This window comes from Bombus flavifrons, chromosome 5, assembly GCF_040668555.2.
Source record: "Bombus flavifrons isolate JBK064 chromosome 5, iyBomFlav1_principal, whole genome shotgun sequence".
Taxonomy (NCBI): domain Eukaryota; kingdom Metazoa; phylum Arthropoda; class Insecta; order Hymenoptera; family Apidae; genus Bombus; species Bombus flavifrons.
In genome coordinates, this window is record NC_138446.1 from 6,723,972 (window position 1) to 6,744,287 (window position 20,316).

The 20,316-nt window shown below is 36.3% G+C and overlaps 1 protein-coding gene across 2 annotated transcripts in view; it reads right to left on the reverse strand.

Moving 5' to 3' along the window:
• The window catches only part of LOC138179967 (phosphatase and actin regulator 2), a 374,817-nt gene that overhangs the window by 328,167 nt on the left and 26,334 nt on the right, over positions 1-20,316 (reverse strand). The window contains exon 1 of one of the 2 annotated variants that reach the window (XM_069113277.1): positions 18,348-18,994. The exons of the other annotated variant lie outside the window; for it this stretch is intronic. Within the exon in view, the coding sequence (XP_068969378.1) occupies positions 18,348-18,381 (34 nt within the window). The 5' untranslated portion in view covers positions 18,382-18,994. Of the gene's footprint in view, positions 1-18,347; positions 18,995-20,316 lie in introns of those variants that run through there. 2 annotated transcript variants of the gene reach the window in all.

Consider the following 20,316-nt stretch of genomic DNA (forward strand, 5'->3'; position numbering starts at 1 on the left):
AATGGTAAACTAACGACCACAACCACTATTTACCATTTTCTTATGGAAACAACAAATATATATTATACTTAATTGCTTATTTTTGAAATCAATAATATATTGAAAAAAGGCTAACCAAAGGGTAGCGTATGGAATATAATTAACTCGATCGAACACATTATCACATTTTGCCCGGTATACCAACATAAAAAAAGATTGTACCTAATCAATGAAAATCCTATAGAAGCAACTAGGACTGTGAAATCATGTTCAAATGTATTGAATTGTTCGAAACATATCAATATTTTCCGCTCAATTTACTTAATATATAATCTAGCCTTTTGTATTTAATGTCACGTAAGCAGCGTGGTTGTTAGTACCAAAATATAATAAGTCATTGCATTTTAATTTTCTAATTAGGCATTTAAAATCTCGATAGAGGTATGTTTCAGCTTGCACGAATGTGTTTGACTATATACAAATATATGAGAATTATATTAACGAAAAAGAAGAGATCAAGAGTATATTATCTTGCTTACTGTCTGTCTCCCCAATTTTGTAATTCAAATACATTTTGCCAAAAATAGTCAAGTGTGCAGAATTAAAATAGACACTAAAACGGCAATAAAAAAGAATAGGCACAAAAACATTATACATTGGTCAGAACGATACATTGGAATTTGTTCAACGATTGTGCGAATAAAAACGCGACTCTGACAGATTCTACATTCCCATTCGCTACATTTCGATGCAACACGTCGTGCGCATCGCGCGTAACGCGTATCTAGCGACATGCGAACTCTGCTGCTCTCCATCATTGGTTATTTATAGCGAGCGCAATAATCATAAGTGCAATTCGTAACGATCTAACAAGACAGTCTATGTACACTATAACGTAAAAATTATAACAATTAATATGATAAGAATAGATTTCAATAAAAATTGTATGGCATCCTTAGTATTGTATATTCTAGGGATATCGAATAACAAGTGGAAATGCCAGTTTATCTTCCCTTTTGTTTGAACCACTACTTCTTAGAGAAATGGAAAAAGTGGTGTGTGTAAACAAAGGGTACGTGGGCTACGACGACATAGCAGAGAAACGTAGAATTAAAAATAGTGAAGAAATCACGTGTTAAGTTAAGCCTTAGTACGAAAAATGTTTCTGTGATAGAAAGAAACTACGAGGCGCAAGAGTAGTAACTACGCATATACTATAGGCGGTCACCCATCTTTCTGGTATACACGAAGCAACGTATTGCACACAAAGAAAGAGACCTCAGCTCCGAACCATGCCGCCAATAGTAGCACGTACACAACATAGCATCTATGTTACATATTAGATGAATTAATTTTTTATTTATATATAATGGTAATTATACATTTATTATATTATTAAAACAGAAATAATTTTATAATAAATACTGAAGCAGCTTTAGCGTAAATATCAAGCGTATATTACTGCATTAACATTATAACAAAGTTATTAATAAAGTGCGGATATTTATACATTTTTATACTTCTATGAACATAACTAAAGGTACATTAAAACATAACTGTTCACCGTGAAAATATAAAACCAGGTAACGGGCCCATAATTGATCTAGACGCGTTGCAACATGGGTACCGTATCGATGGAAGAATCTGCGATTAACTTCGAAGCGTACTAAATACGCTTATCGCAAGATCGAACGATAACAAAAGCCTGCGCTACGTCCGTCCATCAGATCGTTGACCAACCGTCTGGATAAGACGTTGTTCGACGCGATAATGGCAGGAAATTAATGACAGCTAAGAGAGATGGGAACGACGGACGGAGTAATGAAGAGATTGCTTTCCTTATTACCGTGTAAATTCTTATTACTTTGTTGCATTAACGGGGACGCCAGCGAAATGTTCAAAGAAAGGGGAAGTAACGTGTCATGTGCTGTGAAACGTTTTAAATTATAATTAAGTATACGATATACATATTTAACGTTAGTGAATGCTAGCAATTATTTAGAATTGCTGCCATCTTACCAATTTCGATGATTTTTGAATATATTGTAGAAATGAACACTTTGAGCAACTTTTTCCTATAGAAATAGCTTCCGCTTGGCCTTAGTTCCCGAGATATTCGCAGAAAATTGTCGGTAGCACTACACTGAATTTTGACTATAAATTATGCGTTCGCAGCAGCGTATACGTTAATATTGGTTACCAGCCGCCATACGGCGCGGCGGCTGGATAAAATAAGGTCTAACCCAAACCTAATTCTTATCTTTTGTTTACAGTTTATATGGGCTTAGATTATGCGTTATTTCATCCAAGCCGCCGCGCAGTACTGCGCAATTTATAAGCGAATTTCACTGTAGTGGTACCGACAATTTTTTGCAAATATCTCGGAAACTAAGACCGAGCGTCGGTTGTATGTATAAGAAAAAGTTGTTCAGACTGTTGTATTTCTACAACATATTAAAAAGTCATCGAAATCGGTGAGGTGAGGTGAGCAACTTGTAAATAGTTACCGAATTATTTTTATAGCTACTAAGCATACAGAAGTGCTTGTAACGAAATTATTGTGGAATTTTATTGAAATAAGAAAATAATTATACACGTTCACTTTCTAATCTATTTTGAGAAAAATTTCGACCTAACAAACGAGGCCTCTTCCATAAACGCCTGTCATGAAAGCGAAGTAAAAACAGATTAAAAAAACAAAGAATTAATTATTGGATGTAATTTCTCATATTAGTAGATTTTTTAAATATTGCTTTACGATACATTTTATCTCTTTATCATTTTCATATCTACAATTATACCTAAAATGAGGATTAGGTAAAAACATAATAGTATCTCCCATAAATATACCGCAAAGTAATAGGAACTAAACAAATAATTCTCTCCATAGAAGGAAGATCCCATGTAATATAATTTCACCGACAAACAGAATATTCAGAGCCGCGATACATACCAGCACCCAGCGTTTTTGTTCTTCACATTGCACACGGTGAACGACTTAAGGGACCGCGTGTTTAATCGCGTATTTAATATATTTAATACATTTAATAAACCCGTAGCTGGAAATTAAATTCCTCTCTTTCCTGCTCATTACGACCACCGGAAGACGACGAGGTGGGAAAAGTTTAATCCCTTTATCGTTACGATATTACGAGTGGATCGGTATTCTTGATACAAAGTCCTAGCGCAAATGTATTATCCCGGAAGGAAGAAAAACCGCGACTTGGCGGAATATTAGCAAGGAATAAAAGTATGTATATCTAACGTCTGGTATCATCGTTTCGACGATAACTTCATAAGCGAAAGTGGCGATCTCTCGTCGGATTAACCTAATGGAATAAATTACTCGAAGCAGAAGGACCATTGCTGCTTTTTCCTCCTTTCGTTGCAAGACGCTATCGAATCTCATTACCCGCTGCTGTTCTCTTCAAGAACTTCGTTAACAAACGAACAACTCGTTGAACTTGAATTTGCTATTTTTCCCTCTTCGAAACTTAATTGAAAGACGATTTCTATCGGTTTTTCTTTCGTTACTGTGGCCATAGCAATCAAACATACATAGCGTATACATACGTAAAATGTGTGGTAAACATTTTGTCTATACTAAACAATCGTGTATTAAAAACTATCTAATTACATTATACGTTATTTTTATTATGCAATGTAATTTAATTTTGTAAAATCACAGCGCTTTTTCCCATTCTTTTTTTTTTTCTTTTGGTCGTCACTGTAAATAATTATCGTGTTGTCTATTACTTTTATACGAAGTTTGAATGTCTCACAAACAAGCATCATATCATTTCATTCATATAATATGAAAAAAAGAAGCATTTTGTTTTCAAATAATTTCAAGCAGTTGATTTTTGCCCGCTTTTTCAGGTTGAACACTCACTCCACTGTGCATCGTTTTATTCAAAGGGTCAAAGAGGAAATTCAAAACTTCATTTACCGGATCAGGACTTGCCCAAAGCTGTTACAGAAGACATTTCCCATAGATAATACATCGTCTGGTCGATAGCGGATGTTCTTTAAAGCATTTTTCAGACAGGCCAGCACCTAAAAGCTTGCCCAGCCAAAGCGCCGTAAAGGCGGATCAGGATTTACGAGCGAGGTGTGTGTTTGAAAAACAAAGCCTCTCTATCGAGAGATCCTCGACGGATTATTACGTGACAGGATACGACATTAATGTCGCAAAGACTTCAGGTTCATGGTTTCTCACGTGCAAACTGTATACCTTCACACGCGTTTCAGCGATACGAGTACCATTGTAAATCATTTTCTTGATGTTTTCATCGCACACTTCCTTCCTTCCAATTTAAACCTAATATAATATCTAACTGCTCTAAGTATCTTTTAAGCGTGGATGTGTGTAAATTCTATATGTGTCCACATTGACTATCATTTATTTCGATGACATTCAACTTGCGATAAATCAATACGAACTTTCTGCCTCATGCGATATAATTTCACAATCCACCATTTGTCTCTTCGATCCTCCAGAAATCTACATGATACAATATCCATAAATAGTTGCTGATCATATTAATCATTGCTGTCTGTTTCAATTACCTCATCGAAAGCAGCGCAAACAAGCGGTCAAAAGGTCGAGATTTTAAAAGCACGAGCAGCCATCTCTCGCGCGACGCAAGGACTTTCATCTCACGACTTTGAGCCATTGTAAGAGCACAATTAGAAAGCCAGAATGCCGTAACGGAACGCGACATTCGTTTCATTGACACGCTTTTATCTTTCAATTTACCCGCTCGTGTTGCACGATTACGATTTTCTCATAAAGGAGGACTCATCGGCAAAGATATTCGAATACCACGCACGGGTCGCCGCTGGTGCTCCGCTTTTCCATCTAATCTTTGATGGTTCGCCACAAGGGCGACCGTAGGAAAATTCTTGGGATAACAGTCTTGTCACCCTCGAATTCCTGGTTGCTTCGCAAAGAGTATAAACGGATATGAAATTGGGACACTAGGTCTTGCAGTGACTACTATACCAATTCGTTAGTCATATCCTTATGAAAGATGGAAGAATTAAAAAGGGGACAGCAATCTGAATGTAGTTTCATTTAGGCGAATTCGGGACAAGGTTGTTCATGCATGCGTGATTTCTGCTCTATTGTGATCGGTGTTAGTGGATATTTTTTGAGTTGTGCGCTGAGATCAACGGATACTAAATTTTATTATTGGATTAAAATGGATGAGGAAGGATTTAGTGTAGAATGATATGTAGAAGCACCGAAGTTATGATGGTGATTTTAAGTTTGTTAGAAAATTACGGAACTACAGTTTAAGCTTACATTTAACACGTATTTTAATTACTATGTTTTAAGATGGATATTTTTTAGGAAGTTCGCAATAAATATACAGAATGCTAATATGAGTTATAAAATTAAGATAATAGTGGGGAGAGGGGTGAGATTTGATGTATTTACACATATTATAGGTATTTTGAAATGCTTGAACTACATGATTCTACAAATGTCAAAAATTATCGAACTTCTTCCATTTTTGTGTGGAAACATCAAAATGGAAAGATTAAAAGAACTAGCATATATCGAGGCTAGAAATATTTAGGAAATGAAAATATTAAACTATTTTCTCAATTCCATTCAATACATCTTCCACTAAATAGTTCAATTCCCAGCATAATATTTTTCATCAAAATCATTCACGAACAAATTGAGAAAGAGTAGTTAGTAACTTGCCATAAAAATAATTACCATAAAGTTGAATATTCCGCTGCATCTAGGTGGCAAGAAACAAAATGCAAGGATTCTCTAAAACAAGATTTTCACCTATAGATTTAATATATTCCTCACAATTTCCCAACTCTTCTTCTACTTTGCATTCTTCGATAAACTGCCAAGCAATTATCGAATCCCAATTAGAGCTTGACTCTCCTACCCAATAGTTAGGGAAACCATTTAATTGAACCCTGTCAGAGGATATCAACAACGCTAATTACAAAAACTGATACACTGCATCAAGTACAGTATCGATGGTTGACCACAGGATACACGAATATAAAAAATCCCAAGTAATTTCAACTCTACTGCGGTTATCGAATTTCAATGTATCAAATTCATTCTTGTTTTAATACGTAAAAAGATTTTTAATGTTTTAATAAAAAAGAAGCATTAGCATACACCCGATACAAGGAATTACTCTAAGTTACATAATATTTGAATATGTGTATTTAATAACACAGAAAATATTCATCTTCTATGTATATAATAAACCAACTGTAGGAATGGGAATTTTATTTCTCACTGTTTTATTTCTTACTCAACAACAATTCATACAAATCTTTAAATTCAAGTGGTTTGTTAATAATAAAAAGAACAATTTACTTGAGCCTAACATAATACAAAGAATGCAGTATGTTTAGCAACACACGAGATTTTCTCGATAATTTTCCTAAAAGCGAAAAAAACTTCAGCTTCTTCGAAACACTAAAATACCCGCGCACTTGGCAATTCGGGCAAATAACACGAATGTAAAGCGTTTCGCGATGCAGAGGCGTTTTCGCGCGGAAGCTAGGAACTTTCCAAGGGAGCAAACAGTCTATTGAGTAAATTGTGTGAAAGGATTAGTTTGCTAATGCCACCGACCATCGTGATAGTTTCCAGAAAGGCTCTTCACGTTCGTGGAAGCGTCATGAAAATTTCTCCTCCGTTTCCATCCGACATCGCACGATTGAACTTGAAATATTTTTCCACGGAAAATAATCCTGAAGCTAACCCAAATCGTAAATTTCTCTCGCTTTATGGTTTAAGAAGAACAAAGGTATGACATGTATCAAACCAAGTTCAGACTCGTTCAAGTAACTGGAAACCTATTTGATTATTATTTGTTTGACTTTGTACTATTCTTTCAAATTTCTATTCTCTCATCTTCATTGAAACAAGTCACTTTAGAGAATTTGGAACGCCTCACTAATGTGAGATTATTGATACAATTGATTTAAATTTGTGCATTCAAGTTTCGAGTAAAGTTGAGTTAACATTACATGTAAACTATTATCGTTGTTTCATCATTCTGGCGACTTTTGCGAAATCAATGAATTTCGAAGACGATGTGAAGCATTCTGAAATGGGTTTTCGTATCGACCTGAGGATAAAAAATTGGATAGAGTTAGAGAGAGGGTGCATGATATATCGGAAAATAAACGTGCCAATAAACGGAATTTATTGACACTATATTAAAATAGAGTGAGCATCGATCTTCTTTATTACGTACTTTTTATATAGCTATCGAAAGTAAGATAAGTCGATTGATATACCGTGGATAGCTCAATAATCGTTGTATAAATGGATGAAAGTAAATGTTTTCTGTTCCCCGTATTTTTACAACGATATAAATCTTAAGCGTGTAGAAAAAAAAATAGAAAAATTCAAACGTATTTAGATAACAAGTTTCGGCGAAAATAATTAGAAGATTACCACGTAAAAATACGATTCTTTAGCCTTCTTGTTTACTAAGTTGCTTTACAACTCAAATTCTGCTTCTAAGATATCAGCATACTAAGTTACGAATATATCAACGAAAACGATAAATATTTAAATACATGTAAACAGAGCGGCAAGAAGCTCCTCTTGTTAAATGGACATAAATCGCGACGCGATGTCCCATATGAGGAATTGTCGGCAAAAGCTTTCGCAATGATTTACAATATCGCCAGGATATGCTCTCGAATGTTTTTACGAGGCATCAGTCGGCCGTAGGGGCAACGAACGCCGAGTAGGTTCTATTAGAACGTATGATATACCTCTCCTCATGCTGAGATAGCCGTTTCGCGAGGTCGTGTCTGAATAATTAAAGAACAAAATGAAGCTGCTCGGAGCTCTTTAAATGACGAACCTTCTTGTGGTAGCTAACGACTCGGCCGGAAGAAATCGGAAAAAGATAGAGCAGCGTTACAGCTATAATTGGTCCTCACTTTGAAGATCAAAGACTTCGCTTATATAGCCGACCGTGCGTAATTACACTATAGTGTTCTTCGTTGTGAGCTTGATTACACATTTTTACAAAGTTTCGAAAAGAATTCTACTACGTTGAACGCTGACGCTGGTTCGCCTGGAAAATGAAGCACAATCGAGAACAAATTTCATTGTTGAGAATTCAATGTTGATAATTCATTTGTTTATTGTGCGAGTGTGAAAGTTCATGAATTGATAAGACTGCGTGAAAGAAGGAAGACCGAGTGCGAGACTCGTGCGAGACCATCAGGGATACGTGTGAAAATAGGATTTCTTGCAAGAACTTGGATAGGTACGTATCTTTATCGAATTGCAAATGAGTAAAAAAACGATATTTTTAATGATTAATAGTTATTGTAAAGCAGATACTTTCCAGAAGTATGAGGTTGCTAAAAAATAGAATATTATTAGAATATTATGTAGAGGGAAGTCCTTAAAAGAAGTTAATTGTTTCTTATGAAATCTAAACGAAAAATATCTTTAAAAACTGCACATTGTTTTGGAGCGAAATCTAGAAAATAATAGCAAAATAGGTGACGCAACTATTTGCACGTAACTGTAATCGTGAAATTTCTCTGGCTGGTGTGACTCGATTGCAACAGAGTGACCATACAGAAGGTTACGAGTGCATAACGATCGCGGAATGCGACACAAGAAGCGCGCGCGACCGCGCGTTATGTAGCAACCGGTTTGAAATAACTCGCGCAACTCTAGGTCGCTCTAAAATAAAGAAAGCACGAGGTTTCGCTTTGCATGTCAATGAAACGGCGCGGTTGTTCCCGCGGAACGGCAACAAGATAAATTACATCGTAGCAAGAAAACATCAAATACGATATGAGGACTGGTCATATATACAGGAGTTAATAGAAGAGCGCGTAGAGTAACAAGTTACAGAGAATATGTATCACGCGGTCGTTTTGTTACGTTAATTTTGCGCCTGGTATGTCACCCGTGTTCCCCGAAGAAAACGCTCTGCTGTGAATTAATTAATTAATAACATCGGCCGTTATTGTTCGCTGCGTATCGGAAGTTTTTCTTGTCTTTCGATTCTTTGATAGAATTGAAAACTGTGATAGTTTGAGACAAAATAAAAGGAGGATGGTCGAAAGCTACTAAATTTGTAGCCTTTTAGGCTAAAATTCTTATAAGACATCATTCTATCGCCAAGGTACAACCAACATTTTATCGAAGAAATGTTATCAGAAGAAGAGAAGAATCAAATATGATAATAATTCTTTATATTCAATATGTTCCATCTTGTTTTAGAATACAAATTATAGTGATAATTAGAAATATATCTAATTCATGGAACATTTATATCGTACTAGCTTACTTTACCACGGTACTTCGTCGCGTTTCAATGTTGCCGATTAACAACATGCGCTATATGTCTTTACATACAACCTACATATATGAATATCGACTCCTTTATCAAACGTTTGAATTTTTTTCATTTCGTGGATTCATTTCGTAGTTACGATCATCCGGAGTCGAAAGGTTCCGATTCGCTTTTCGGCACATCGTCAACTTCGTCAACATTTTTTACAATTTTCCAATCACATTTGCCATAATTGTACTTTCATGATACCTTAGATGCCCTGTTAGAATGTTGGCTACCTGAAGATGTACAAATTTAGCGCTGCAATTCAAGACGTTTCTATAAAACGAATACCATCATGAGTGGGACTATATCAATCGATCTCGTCATTTAGAACAATGATCCTCATATCGAGATGGTTCAGACTTTCCGTGACTAAAACGTGAAAACTGCGACCAATCTCACCGTGATGAAAAACAGAGCGTGTAACCACGAGCTTCGTTTCACGTCTCTGAGAAGCATAGAATTTATTATCGCTCTGCTCGTCGAACGTTATTGATGGCGTCGACTAAAGTTAAAGCAGCATCCTCCTGGCTTATCCGGCGGAGTTGCTTATTGAACGGATGCATTAGCGTCAAATCGTGCGTAAACGATCGTCGCTTTCTATCGAGTAATTATAGATAATGTGGTATTTCGCTTGCTGCTCTCCTTTTAAGAAACTTCGTTTTTCTTTCGTGCTAAAAAAAGGCCGGGTAATGGAGAAAGGATAATTAGAAAAAAGTTTATCCATATATCGGTCGTAAATAGCCAGAGTGTTGTGTTAACACTTTGTCGATGGGGCGAAATTGATTCATAGCGCACCTTCGACAACCTGTTATTGTATAGAGTTACTCGTTGGTTAAATTGAAAATATGTAGAATATCTGTGCAGATAGATAACCGTATAAAAGATAAAGTTTAACGTAGATTGAAAATAGAATTTACTTTAAGGCAGTTTGCTCGTGTAGGATTTTTTAAAAGAGTTCTTCTCTTCTTTAATTTGTGCTTTTCGATGGAATCGTAGATAATACACAATTTATTGTACTACATAGTTACTTGCTACTGTATTGAAAGCGTGTAGAACATCTATGAGATTGAAGGCAGCTACAGAAGATGAAAGCATCACAGTAAAATGTACTTCAAGTGAGTATCTCGCGTAGAACTTTACAAAGAATTTATAAAAGCCGTGAAAATATTTTCTCCGATATTTGGTTAACTTTCTCGTTCCCACAGTAGCTGTATATAGGCAAAATGTTTTGAAATTACAAAATTAAACTCTTATTAAAAGATGTTCGTGGAACTGTAAATAAGTTTCATTCCCTAAATAATCCCTACACATTTTTAAATATCAAAATCTTCGTATGAATTGCTTATTTGTCATATAAATAACAAATAGAAAAATTACTGACAGTAATTTTCGACTGTGAAATAACTTGAAAACGAGGAGATTAAAATATTACATTCGTCGGACGACAGCAGACCAAGCACTATCAAATGCATGAAACTGAAACTGATGTGTCCTCCAAAAAAGCGAACATTACTTACGTTTAAACAAATTCAAGAACGACGCAAAGATTTTTATCGCGAAAGGAACACGATAAAACATTCTTCCTGCATCTTTCATTAAAGTACTCGTAAGAAACAGGCAGAACCTTTGCCGGTGGTAATACTTCGACATGAGCGAAACAAAGATGATAGAAAATAAGGGGAACCAGCGAAGGCAATTCTGCGATTTCCGGCGGGGGTGAGAGCCGGCCTGTTATTGAAATAGTTTTGGCGACGGTATTACGCCGGTTGCCGAGCTAGTTTTCGTTCTCCTGTAGAAGATAAATACTACCAAGCCGGGTCGAAGAACCAACCATGTATTTCACGGATATCGAATGCGTTACGTCCACGAGTGGAAACTTCGTTCACGAAATTAGTTCCGCGGTTAGTTTTCGAATGCGTTCTCACCGTTTCGTAGAAAATTGGATTCTCGCTAATTTCCTGGACAAAATTCGATTCGCGGGATCGTTACGGTATCGAGGTGCTTTCTCGAGTACGGCGGGCGAATTTAAATTTTAAAACAGCACCTGGTGTAACGAGAAAGGGTGCGCGATCAAAGAGCCGTGCAACAGAGATTCTAAATGGAGATCGAACGTTAATATAGAAGCAGAGCGTACAGCCGAGCCCTGATTTTCTTTCCAAAGAAGATCGATGTAATATCGTAATTACCTCGCCGCTCTATAGGACATTCGATTATGCGCGTAAACCCCGTAGCTGACAGCTAATGTCAATGATAAACGATTCCGGCCTTGGTTGGCGATGTCGATACCGCTAAGAATATATTTCGAGGCGCAAGATCGATCTTATACGATTATCAAACAATGTTTGCAAAACTAAAAGGGCTCGAGGATCGTAAAGTAAGGCAAATTAAGGCTCGTGGTTTTTGACGTATTAATTTGAATCTTGAGAATAGTATAATACGATCGATTCAAGAATTCAACATATTTTTCTTTATATCGTTTATATCAAAACATACCTACTATACAATTTACTTCACAGATTTATTTACTTATATAATGGAAACTGAATTTTTTTTAAATTGGATTTCCTGCTAAATTGATGTATATGATATATTTCTCTCCTCGTATTTCTTTTCGAATAACTAAATCAAATAGTTTCTGATACATACAAACTCTTTATATCTTCCTAATCTAAAAAAAAGACACACATTGGAAATAAATAATTTTTCACGTAACAAGCGACAGTTGAAGGACTCAGAGACCCTATTATCGATACTTTCGTGCCTACACGAACGGAATAAACAAGTCAGCAGCAGGAGAAAAGCCGGGGCATGGAAAATCCCATCGATTCGTCTCCCTCCTGTAAAACTTTCCAACTTTTCAACCGTTGGTACGAGTAGCTCCGACGCAACCACCATGAACACGCATTTCCTACCAGACCACCTTGCCGTTTTTCCACAAGCTACTTCCGATTCCTCGTTCAATATACGATCAACACACGCGCGTTACACAATCAAACTTTCACGATCATGCGAGAATGGCAAGAATACGAGAAAAACGAACGCGAATCCTCTGGCCTTTCGTCACGGGAACGTATTGCAAGAGTGGAAGTTCTTGGACGCGAAATACGCAAAAGGACAATTTAATTTAAGTTATTAGTTACAAATTAAACACTTAAAATGAATAATAATTTATGTGTTTTTCCGCTCGACAGTAGTTCGTATTCTTATTCCATAAATATTCGGAAAATATAAATATTTATTGTAAAAAGTACATGGAAATAAATCGTGAAACATGCGAATACCAACGTCAAATAGACGCTACATTTACCGATGTAGACTGCGATATCTACTTAAAGTTACGAATTTTGCAACCCTCGAACGAAATATTTATCTATAAATCCATTCGTTTCTATTACCACATTTGGTAAAAGCCGAATAAATCAAATTGCTTTGAAATAAATGTAAAAAAACAGCCGCGTATGCAAATACATCGAAAGATTTATTTCGTGAAAAATAGTTCAGGACTTTTTCTTGCAATATATCTATTATATCTTCTTCAAGTAAAAAAGCACGGTTTCTTTGCGCAATATTCTACTCGTTGAGACTTTGACCCACTTTTACAAATTCAAAATATCTACCCCAAAATGTCCGAGACAATTTCTGTGATATTTACCCTCATGTAACTAACATTACGAATAAGCACTCAAATGTTCACCCATCCGGTAGAAGCTGGAAAGTCTTCCGGTTTGATCGACGATATACATACATTTTCAGCAGCTTGCTGAAGAAACAGATGCGGAAAGGAAAAGAAAGAAGAAGGGTGAGTGTTTCGGAGCGTCTAGGACGCCGCGACGTCTCATTGTTATGTAACCGTAGTCACCCTCTACGAAGAAGATCGTTTCTATCTCATCCCTCTCATTTTCCTTTTCACGATGTCGGGTTCGGCCTGCGTATTCATCGCCGAAGTGCTTCTCACCTTCAGGTTTCTCCATCGCACACCCTTAGGTTGAGAGAAATGTATAGTCGGTGAAAGAAACGTAATAAGAAGGTAAAATTAGTTAGATGTTAGGAACTAAAGTTGATACAATTCGAAGCTTGAGCAAGTGCAGATTATACTATATAACTGCAATTTCGTTCGCTTATGAGAGTGCAAATTTAGAATCCTTTCCTTCCATCTAAAAAACCGAGCAAGCAGTAGCAATCATTATAATGCGGATTTTTATGCATTTTCATAGCAAATAATAGGAAAGAATGTATAAAATACTTCAAACATATGTCGTGTTTGTTGATATTACTTTGCTAGGTGAAACAATTTTCTACGGATGTTCCACTTTTTTAATTATATTCTCAAACATATGAATTTTCATAAAATTCCTCAGTCTGATTATCATATGAACAAATGATTTATATCGATAGTGACAAACACGTATTAGACGTGTGTATAATTATTTGTATGATGTACGCTGTTAAATGGTGTAAGTAATTAAAGGGTAAGGATATTATACTTATATTAAAGAAAAGTGAACGTAGAATACGTAATTTCTAAATTGTTACTGAATGTTAAAATCAAATAAAATTGAAAAAGAATAAATGGAGAGGATATGTCACGGTGTATGCAACTGTTATCGCATGACGTAGAGGATTAATTTTTGCTGATACTGCGATTGTTATTGAACCAGAGTCGACAGAGATTTAATAGCGTAAAGTTTTAATGAAACATTGTAAACAGTAAAGTTTTAATGAAACGCTTCCACAGCTAACAAGAAGAACGTAGGAACCTTAGGTCGTCGATTTAATACAAACTTTACACACTGATAAATTTCGTTATAGACTGTTTACAAAAATTCCATCAAAGTGTCTAGTACTCAATATCTTACGAATTATTCGTAATCAAAAATCTCATTGCGTTCAACTACGCTTGAATTTAAATATCGAAAAAGTGCCAGCACGATGCGAAGGTAATTAGTTCACCTTGTGCGCTCGAAAGAAACGTTTAGCTCCTTATACTCCGTAATTACTTTATTCAACGTATAAATGTAATTGCTTGATTCAACAGAGATGTCTGTACAGTTCCAGGTACAGCTGTATCAATGGCTATCGTCGTTAACTGTCTTCATTCTCTTATATACCTTGAGCAATTTACCACCCGATCACGTTTTTATTTCTAAAGAAACAAGAATTTTCTTCAGTTTGAAGCAAATAAAAAGAATCGTTAACAAGTGATTTCTCGTTTTAATTTTCTATTAAAATTTTGTTCAACGCTTTGGGATCTACTATTGTCTACTATTAGCCATCGATTTTCATTTTTTCATAATCTAATTTTATTTTTACACAGATATTGTACCCCACTCTGATTCCAATGTTACAAACCTCTTCCTTTTTAATAAAATTTTCGAAAATTGTAGATTCATCTGAAGGTTGATATTCGCTGGTTTCAGTTTACTTAAATTCTGTTACACTGGCGAAAAAAATTTGGGTTACAGAGGCTTAAAATATTTAATAATAAACTGACCTAAATGGTAAAAAGTGGGAGAAGTTTAAGTTACTCAAGTACACCGTTTGAGATTAAACAGAAATTAACAATGACGAATTTTATTTTGACTCTTCGGACATTTTCTTCGGCTATATTATTCGTGTTCGTTCAACGAAAGTTAATTCTTAGCAAACAAAAAAAAAAGGTTGAAACATATAAATTCTTTTCCTTGGAATTAAAACGAGATTAAAAGAAATGGTCTAAAAATCTGAGAATTGGATTAATCCATGATATTTCTATATCTGTCACAAATTACAGGTACGTCGAAAGGAGATGATGTGGTGATTTTCTTGCCATCGCGTGGCGCGTCTAAAAACGCCGCGGAAACCTGAAAATGTTTGTCCTTTAAAGTGGCTCTTCCGGCGCCTTTCGCGTCGAGGTAAATATAAAGTAGGCCGGTCATTGCAAGCCGTGTTCCTAGCGGAAGTTCGCTTTCGTACACCAAATAGCAGCCAGTCCCCGAGCCCGATGCCATGGAAAATTGTGCCTGGTTTGCGGTTTCCGCCACCAAAATAGGAATTCGATGTAATGCTTTGAAATGTTTGGGACACCAATCGGAGCTTCCGCAAGCTTTCCGAGATTTTTCGACAAGTATGAACTATGGTAAAAATGAAAAATTCGATTACCGACATGTATGAAATTGTTGAAAGAAATATAAGAAATGATTATATTGGCTGTACAGTAATTTCAGTATACATAACATTGGAATTTACGAATGCATAAATATAGATTTGAAATTGTATTACTGTACGTTAATATTAAGTTATTGATACTTATTAAAATTCGAAAAAATATCGTTTCTGTTGTGCAATAAATAAGATAGCTGCAGCTACTTTTGTGCTAGTTTATAGCAGTAGGATATCGTATACCAGAAGCGAAAATTAAAAAGTTTGAAAGAAAAGGACAAAAGAAATCAAGATAAGAGATATATAGAGATAGATAGAAAGTTTCGAGGGTGTGGTTTTATTGAAAAGTTTCATGATGTATTAAAAGTTGCGAGGTTTTTTTTACAGCCTTGAATAGTTGGGAATGATAATTACGTAGGATGCATAAGGGCGGCGACTCCTCCCGACGAGTCGTCTTGTTCGAATTTTTGAAGGTTACAGAAAGCATTATTCCTCGGTCATGATTCAATCGATGACCTAAATGCTTCGCGTGGGTCGCCGCCAAGTCAATGCAGAATAGAATACTTCTCGTTCGAATAAAGTGTCTCTTCTCAATTCCTATGCATCGTATATATGTCGTACAACGTGGTTTACGTGGTTTCTTATTTGTCAATCAACGCTTCCAGTTATTTGTATTTGTTGATCAAAGCTTTGAGTTACTGTACATTTCAGGAAATATGAAAAACTTAAAAAAAAAATTAATATTATAGGAGCAAAATAAAATTAGTTAAAATATAGATACTTCTGGAATCTTTAAATGAAATCTTTAATGTATTAACCGAGGAAAATGATATAATTCTCAATCTCTTAGATATAATCCTTTCTTTATCATTATTTTTATTATATCTCTATATGCATCGCATACTCTCTAATAAATTGTTTCGTTTGAAATATGAAAATAAATTGATCTATTTATATTTGGAATAATTCGAATCAATCCATTTAAAAAAATTTTTCAATAATTATATTCTTTAATAAGAATAATACCTTCGATCGACTCGTCAATGGATTAAAATGATCCAACCGATCTTCCTGTTCTAAGGATAAAAGGATAAAGAACAATTGCAACATTGTCTTCCAATCAATACCTACAGAAACTAAATGAGATTCCATCTTTTTTAAGATCTAAAAAATATCAGTTTTTAACTGATGGCGAGGACATTATTTAGTAAATCAGTAAACTAGAATCGGATCGTCTCATTTTTATATCGTAATCAAGATCCTTGAGATAACAACGTAATGGACATTCGCATCAGAAATTCCGGAATGCGATACTGCATTATACATTTCCGTACATTTATATACATTTCCAGCGATAACCAGCTTTCCATTTTATTTGATCCTTTATGCACATCACGTATTTTTGCGTTGGCAAGCTCGATGTACAGCGGAGCTGCCTCTATCAACGGGGATTCCATTTTATGGTTTCTCGATTATCCCATCTCCCATTTATTCGACGTACCTACGTATTAAGAAATAGGTAACGATGAAACGTCGTTACACCGATCAATGGTGTTATGTATATCCTCGCCTGTATTTATAAGTGCCTATAATAAGCGCCGAGAATAACATTAATACTGTAAATATGCTTACCAGGAGCCATGTGTCGAATAATAATTTAATAACGGGTAAACATTATTTTCATACAAATTCCTTTCCAACTATGTATAACGCTTACGTGTGTAGCTAAACTTGAAATATTAATATAAATATTTTAAAAAGATAAGATAATGAAACGTGACGAAATAAATAAATTACAAGTAAATAAATTAAAATATTAATAATGATCGTTGTTGATATTAAGCTAAAGTGACAATAACATGATATAAAATAACACATCGATATGTAGGTATAATATTTCACTCATACCGCATAAAATATAATTTTTAACTCCGTCACAACACGACGCATTTTGTATAAATAATCACGATCGATTGCTGGCAGTTAGCGGAAAGATTTGATAAATTCATTCGTTCGATGAATTAATTTGCGACACGCGTATCTCTATGTCGCAAGTGGTCGCAGCGATCAATGCAATCAGATTAATGGATTTACACGGTCGGCGGGCACAAAACATTTTGGATATTTTTTAACAATCAGATCGCAACGTCCCGTCGTCGTTAATGGAATGCAGGAAATGGAATTGTTCCGAAAGGTGGAACTTCCTTTTTTCATCCTGTCGCAAATTAAAAAAAAACAGATTGTCAGTATCCCCGATCCGGTTGACAAATCGGCGTTTCTGACAATGCAATGTAAAATAATCGAATCCTCGGTTGTTATTCTGCTTTATATCGAAGCTGCCGGTATCGAAAGCACGAAATCGACGACGGTGTATGATATTATGTAAAACGATACGTTCTTTTGTGGTAGCGCTTCTCGTACGATGCGTGGACAATCATTTACCAATAAATTGTTTGGAAGAGATCGTATCGTATATAAAGAAATAAATGTGAAATATTGTTCATAAAATAAGCGAGAATTGTCAAAATAAGCGAGAATTGTCAGAATAACACGAGCAATACAAGAAAAGTAGGAAATGGCAAATATATTTTTATAAAAATCTATGCAGTATATATAAATAACGCAATTAAAAGAAAGTATATTACTTAATGACAACAGATTATTCTCTCTAGTCACACCAGTATGTTCTTCACATTTAAGAAACTTTTAAAATTTCGTTTGCTTCATTTTCTACAGAATATCGCACGAGACAAGAACGAGCAATTCGATTGAAATCTCATTAATTTCAATTTCATAATCAAGGAATAAAATCTTGCTAACAAAACCTGATAAAAAATTTCATAAAAAATGACATACCATCTTTAAAAGGCCCGAATCGCAACAAGCTCATCTCATCAAGCACCGGCGATGTTCCACGGTAGCGACAGTAGATCAACGAGTATCCCGAAACAATTCACCGGTATTCACCGGTACTGGAACAGGCTGGCGAAAACAAGGTTCATGATGACGCGATCGAACTGTATGCGGCGTCATGCGAAATAATAAGGCCGGGCCGAAAGGTTCCCCGTTAAGTCGTTCCTCATCGTCGCGATACCGTTCGTCACTTTCCACACGGAAGTTCTTTGTTCAATCAATGGCCCGTTTCACCGAGTCCTGTTGAATATTCACGAAACGATCCCACGAAGACTAGCAGCGGCGTGGATTTGCATGCAGCGATTTTATTGCGCGTCGTGTACTCACGAGCCGACGACAGGTCGACCTGGACTATCTCTATAGAGCTGCGTTTCAAGCGATAAGGCCAAGAGAGAGGTAAGGACGTCTCGCAGAAGAAGATTTTATCGAAGGTCTTCGAGTCGATCGATGAACATACTCTTTCATCCAGCCCAGGTTCGAGAGCAACATCGAGACGCCTCTTCAGATTCTACGATTCGCCTGACTCATAGGACAAAGAGAAATCTTTTTCACGAGTCGCTGCGCCAGTAAACGACCGCCTGTCCTTTGTTTCCTCGCATTCGATCGTCGTCTCGTGACAAACCACGCGGTTTCACACGTGAGCACTTTTAATCGCCAGACGTTCGATGGTCAGCTGAAATGGCCTGGAACCAGAGTTTCGGTGCAATCAATCTAGTTATACCGCAGAGGTGACCAGTTGATCAGTGTTTCGCCTGTGTTGTCTCTGAGTTGCAGACTTCGTGAACTGGTTAATGAGCAGTCCACACGTGAAAAACACATTCGTTACCGCGATACGAGGGTAGGAACAGTATTTAAACAAGCTTCTTTAATCAACGATAGCTCGTACGAACTCAATTTAGAACGCGATTAGTAATTAATCAACCAACGACCACATTACGATCTCCGTGCGTGTCTACTTTCACACTGTAAGTCTATTACGCTATGAATGTTACCTTACACTATATAGGCTAGGAGAAATTGAAAGATTAGAACTTTTCTCTTATTGGTAGCAGATATGATTTCCCTGTTTGTTTTCCTCGACGATGCACTTGAACCGTATCGCGTAACGATACATCTTCCATCGATTCACGAAGTACAGCTAATCCAATGTATTCAACTAACGCAGTCTGATATCGCAAATTATTACCGCGAGTGTAATCACACCTCGGAGACCGATGCTTCGCGTTGTTACGTCAATTTAATGTACTTAGCAGTCTCTCGATTTAATCACTCCACGTTGATTATTCTACGTTTTCGATGAAACGACGCTACGTCTTTTAGACGGAAACAGTCGTTGAGCGTCGCTCTTTGTCTTATCTGCCCTTTAACGTTTACGTTCACTTTTTCGTATCACTGTGTTGTCACCAATCTTTTATATGGCCACGAATAAAAGCTTCGCATAAAAGTAATCTTCGATAAATAATTCGATTAAAGAGATTCGACAAAACTTATCAAAAACACCTAAACATACGTGACAGCGAAAAATATAGGAAAATGAAGATAAAAGAATACGAAGAGTCTGAAGGTTGACGAAGTCGATGAGCAATAGCGAACGATCCATTGACTACGACATCGAGAAGAGGCGTCGCGCCATTAACTAGCGTAACTCGTGAAAGAATGTCGAGTGGCAAAACCACGTACGGCCGTCTTCGTCAACGGTATCCGGTGCACTGGAGCTCGACCTGGTCGAGCTGTTTACATCGTGCAAGAACGTGGCCACCACACCTTGCCGGGCTTCCGTCACTTCAATTATACCAACACACCGGAGCCATCATGAACTATCCGCTTCACACAACGATAGGAGAGCACCTTTGTGGCCAACAGAGCGGCACTTGATTGGCAGTGAGCGCGCGACATGCTGTGTCGTGCTCGT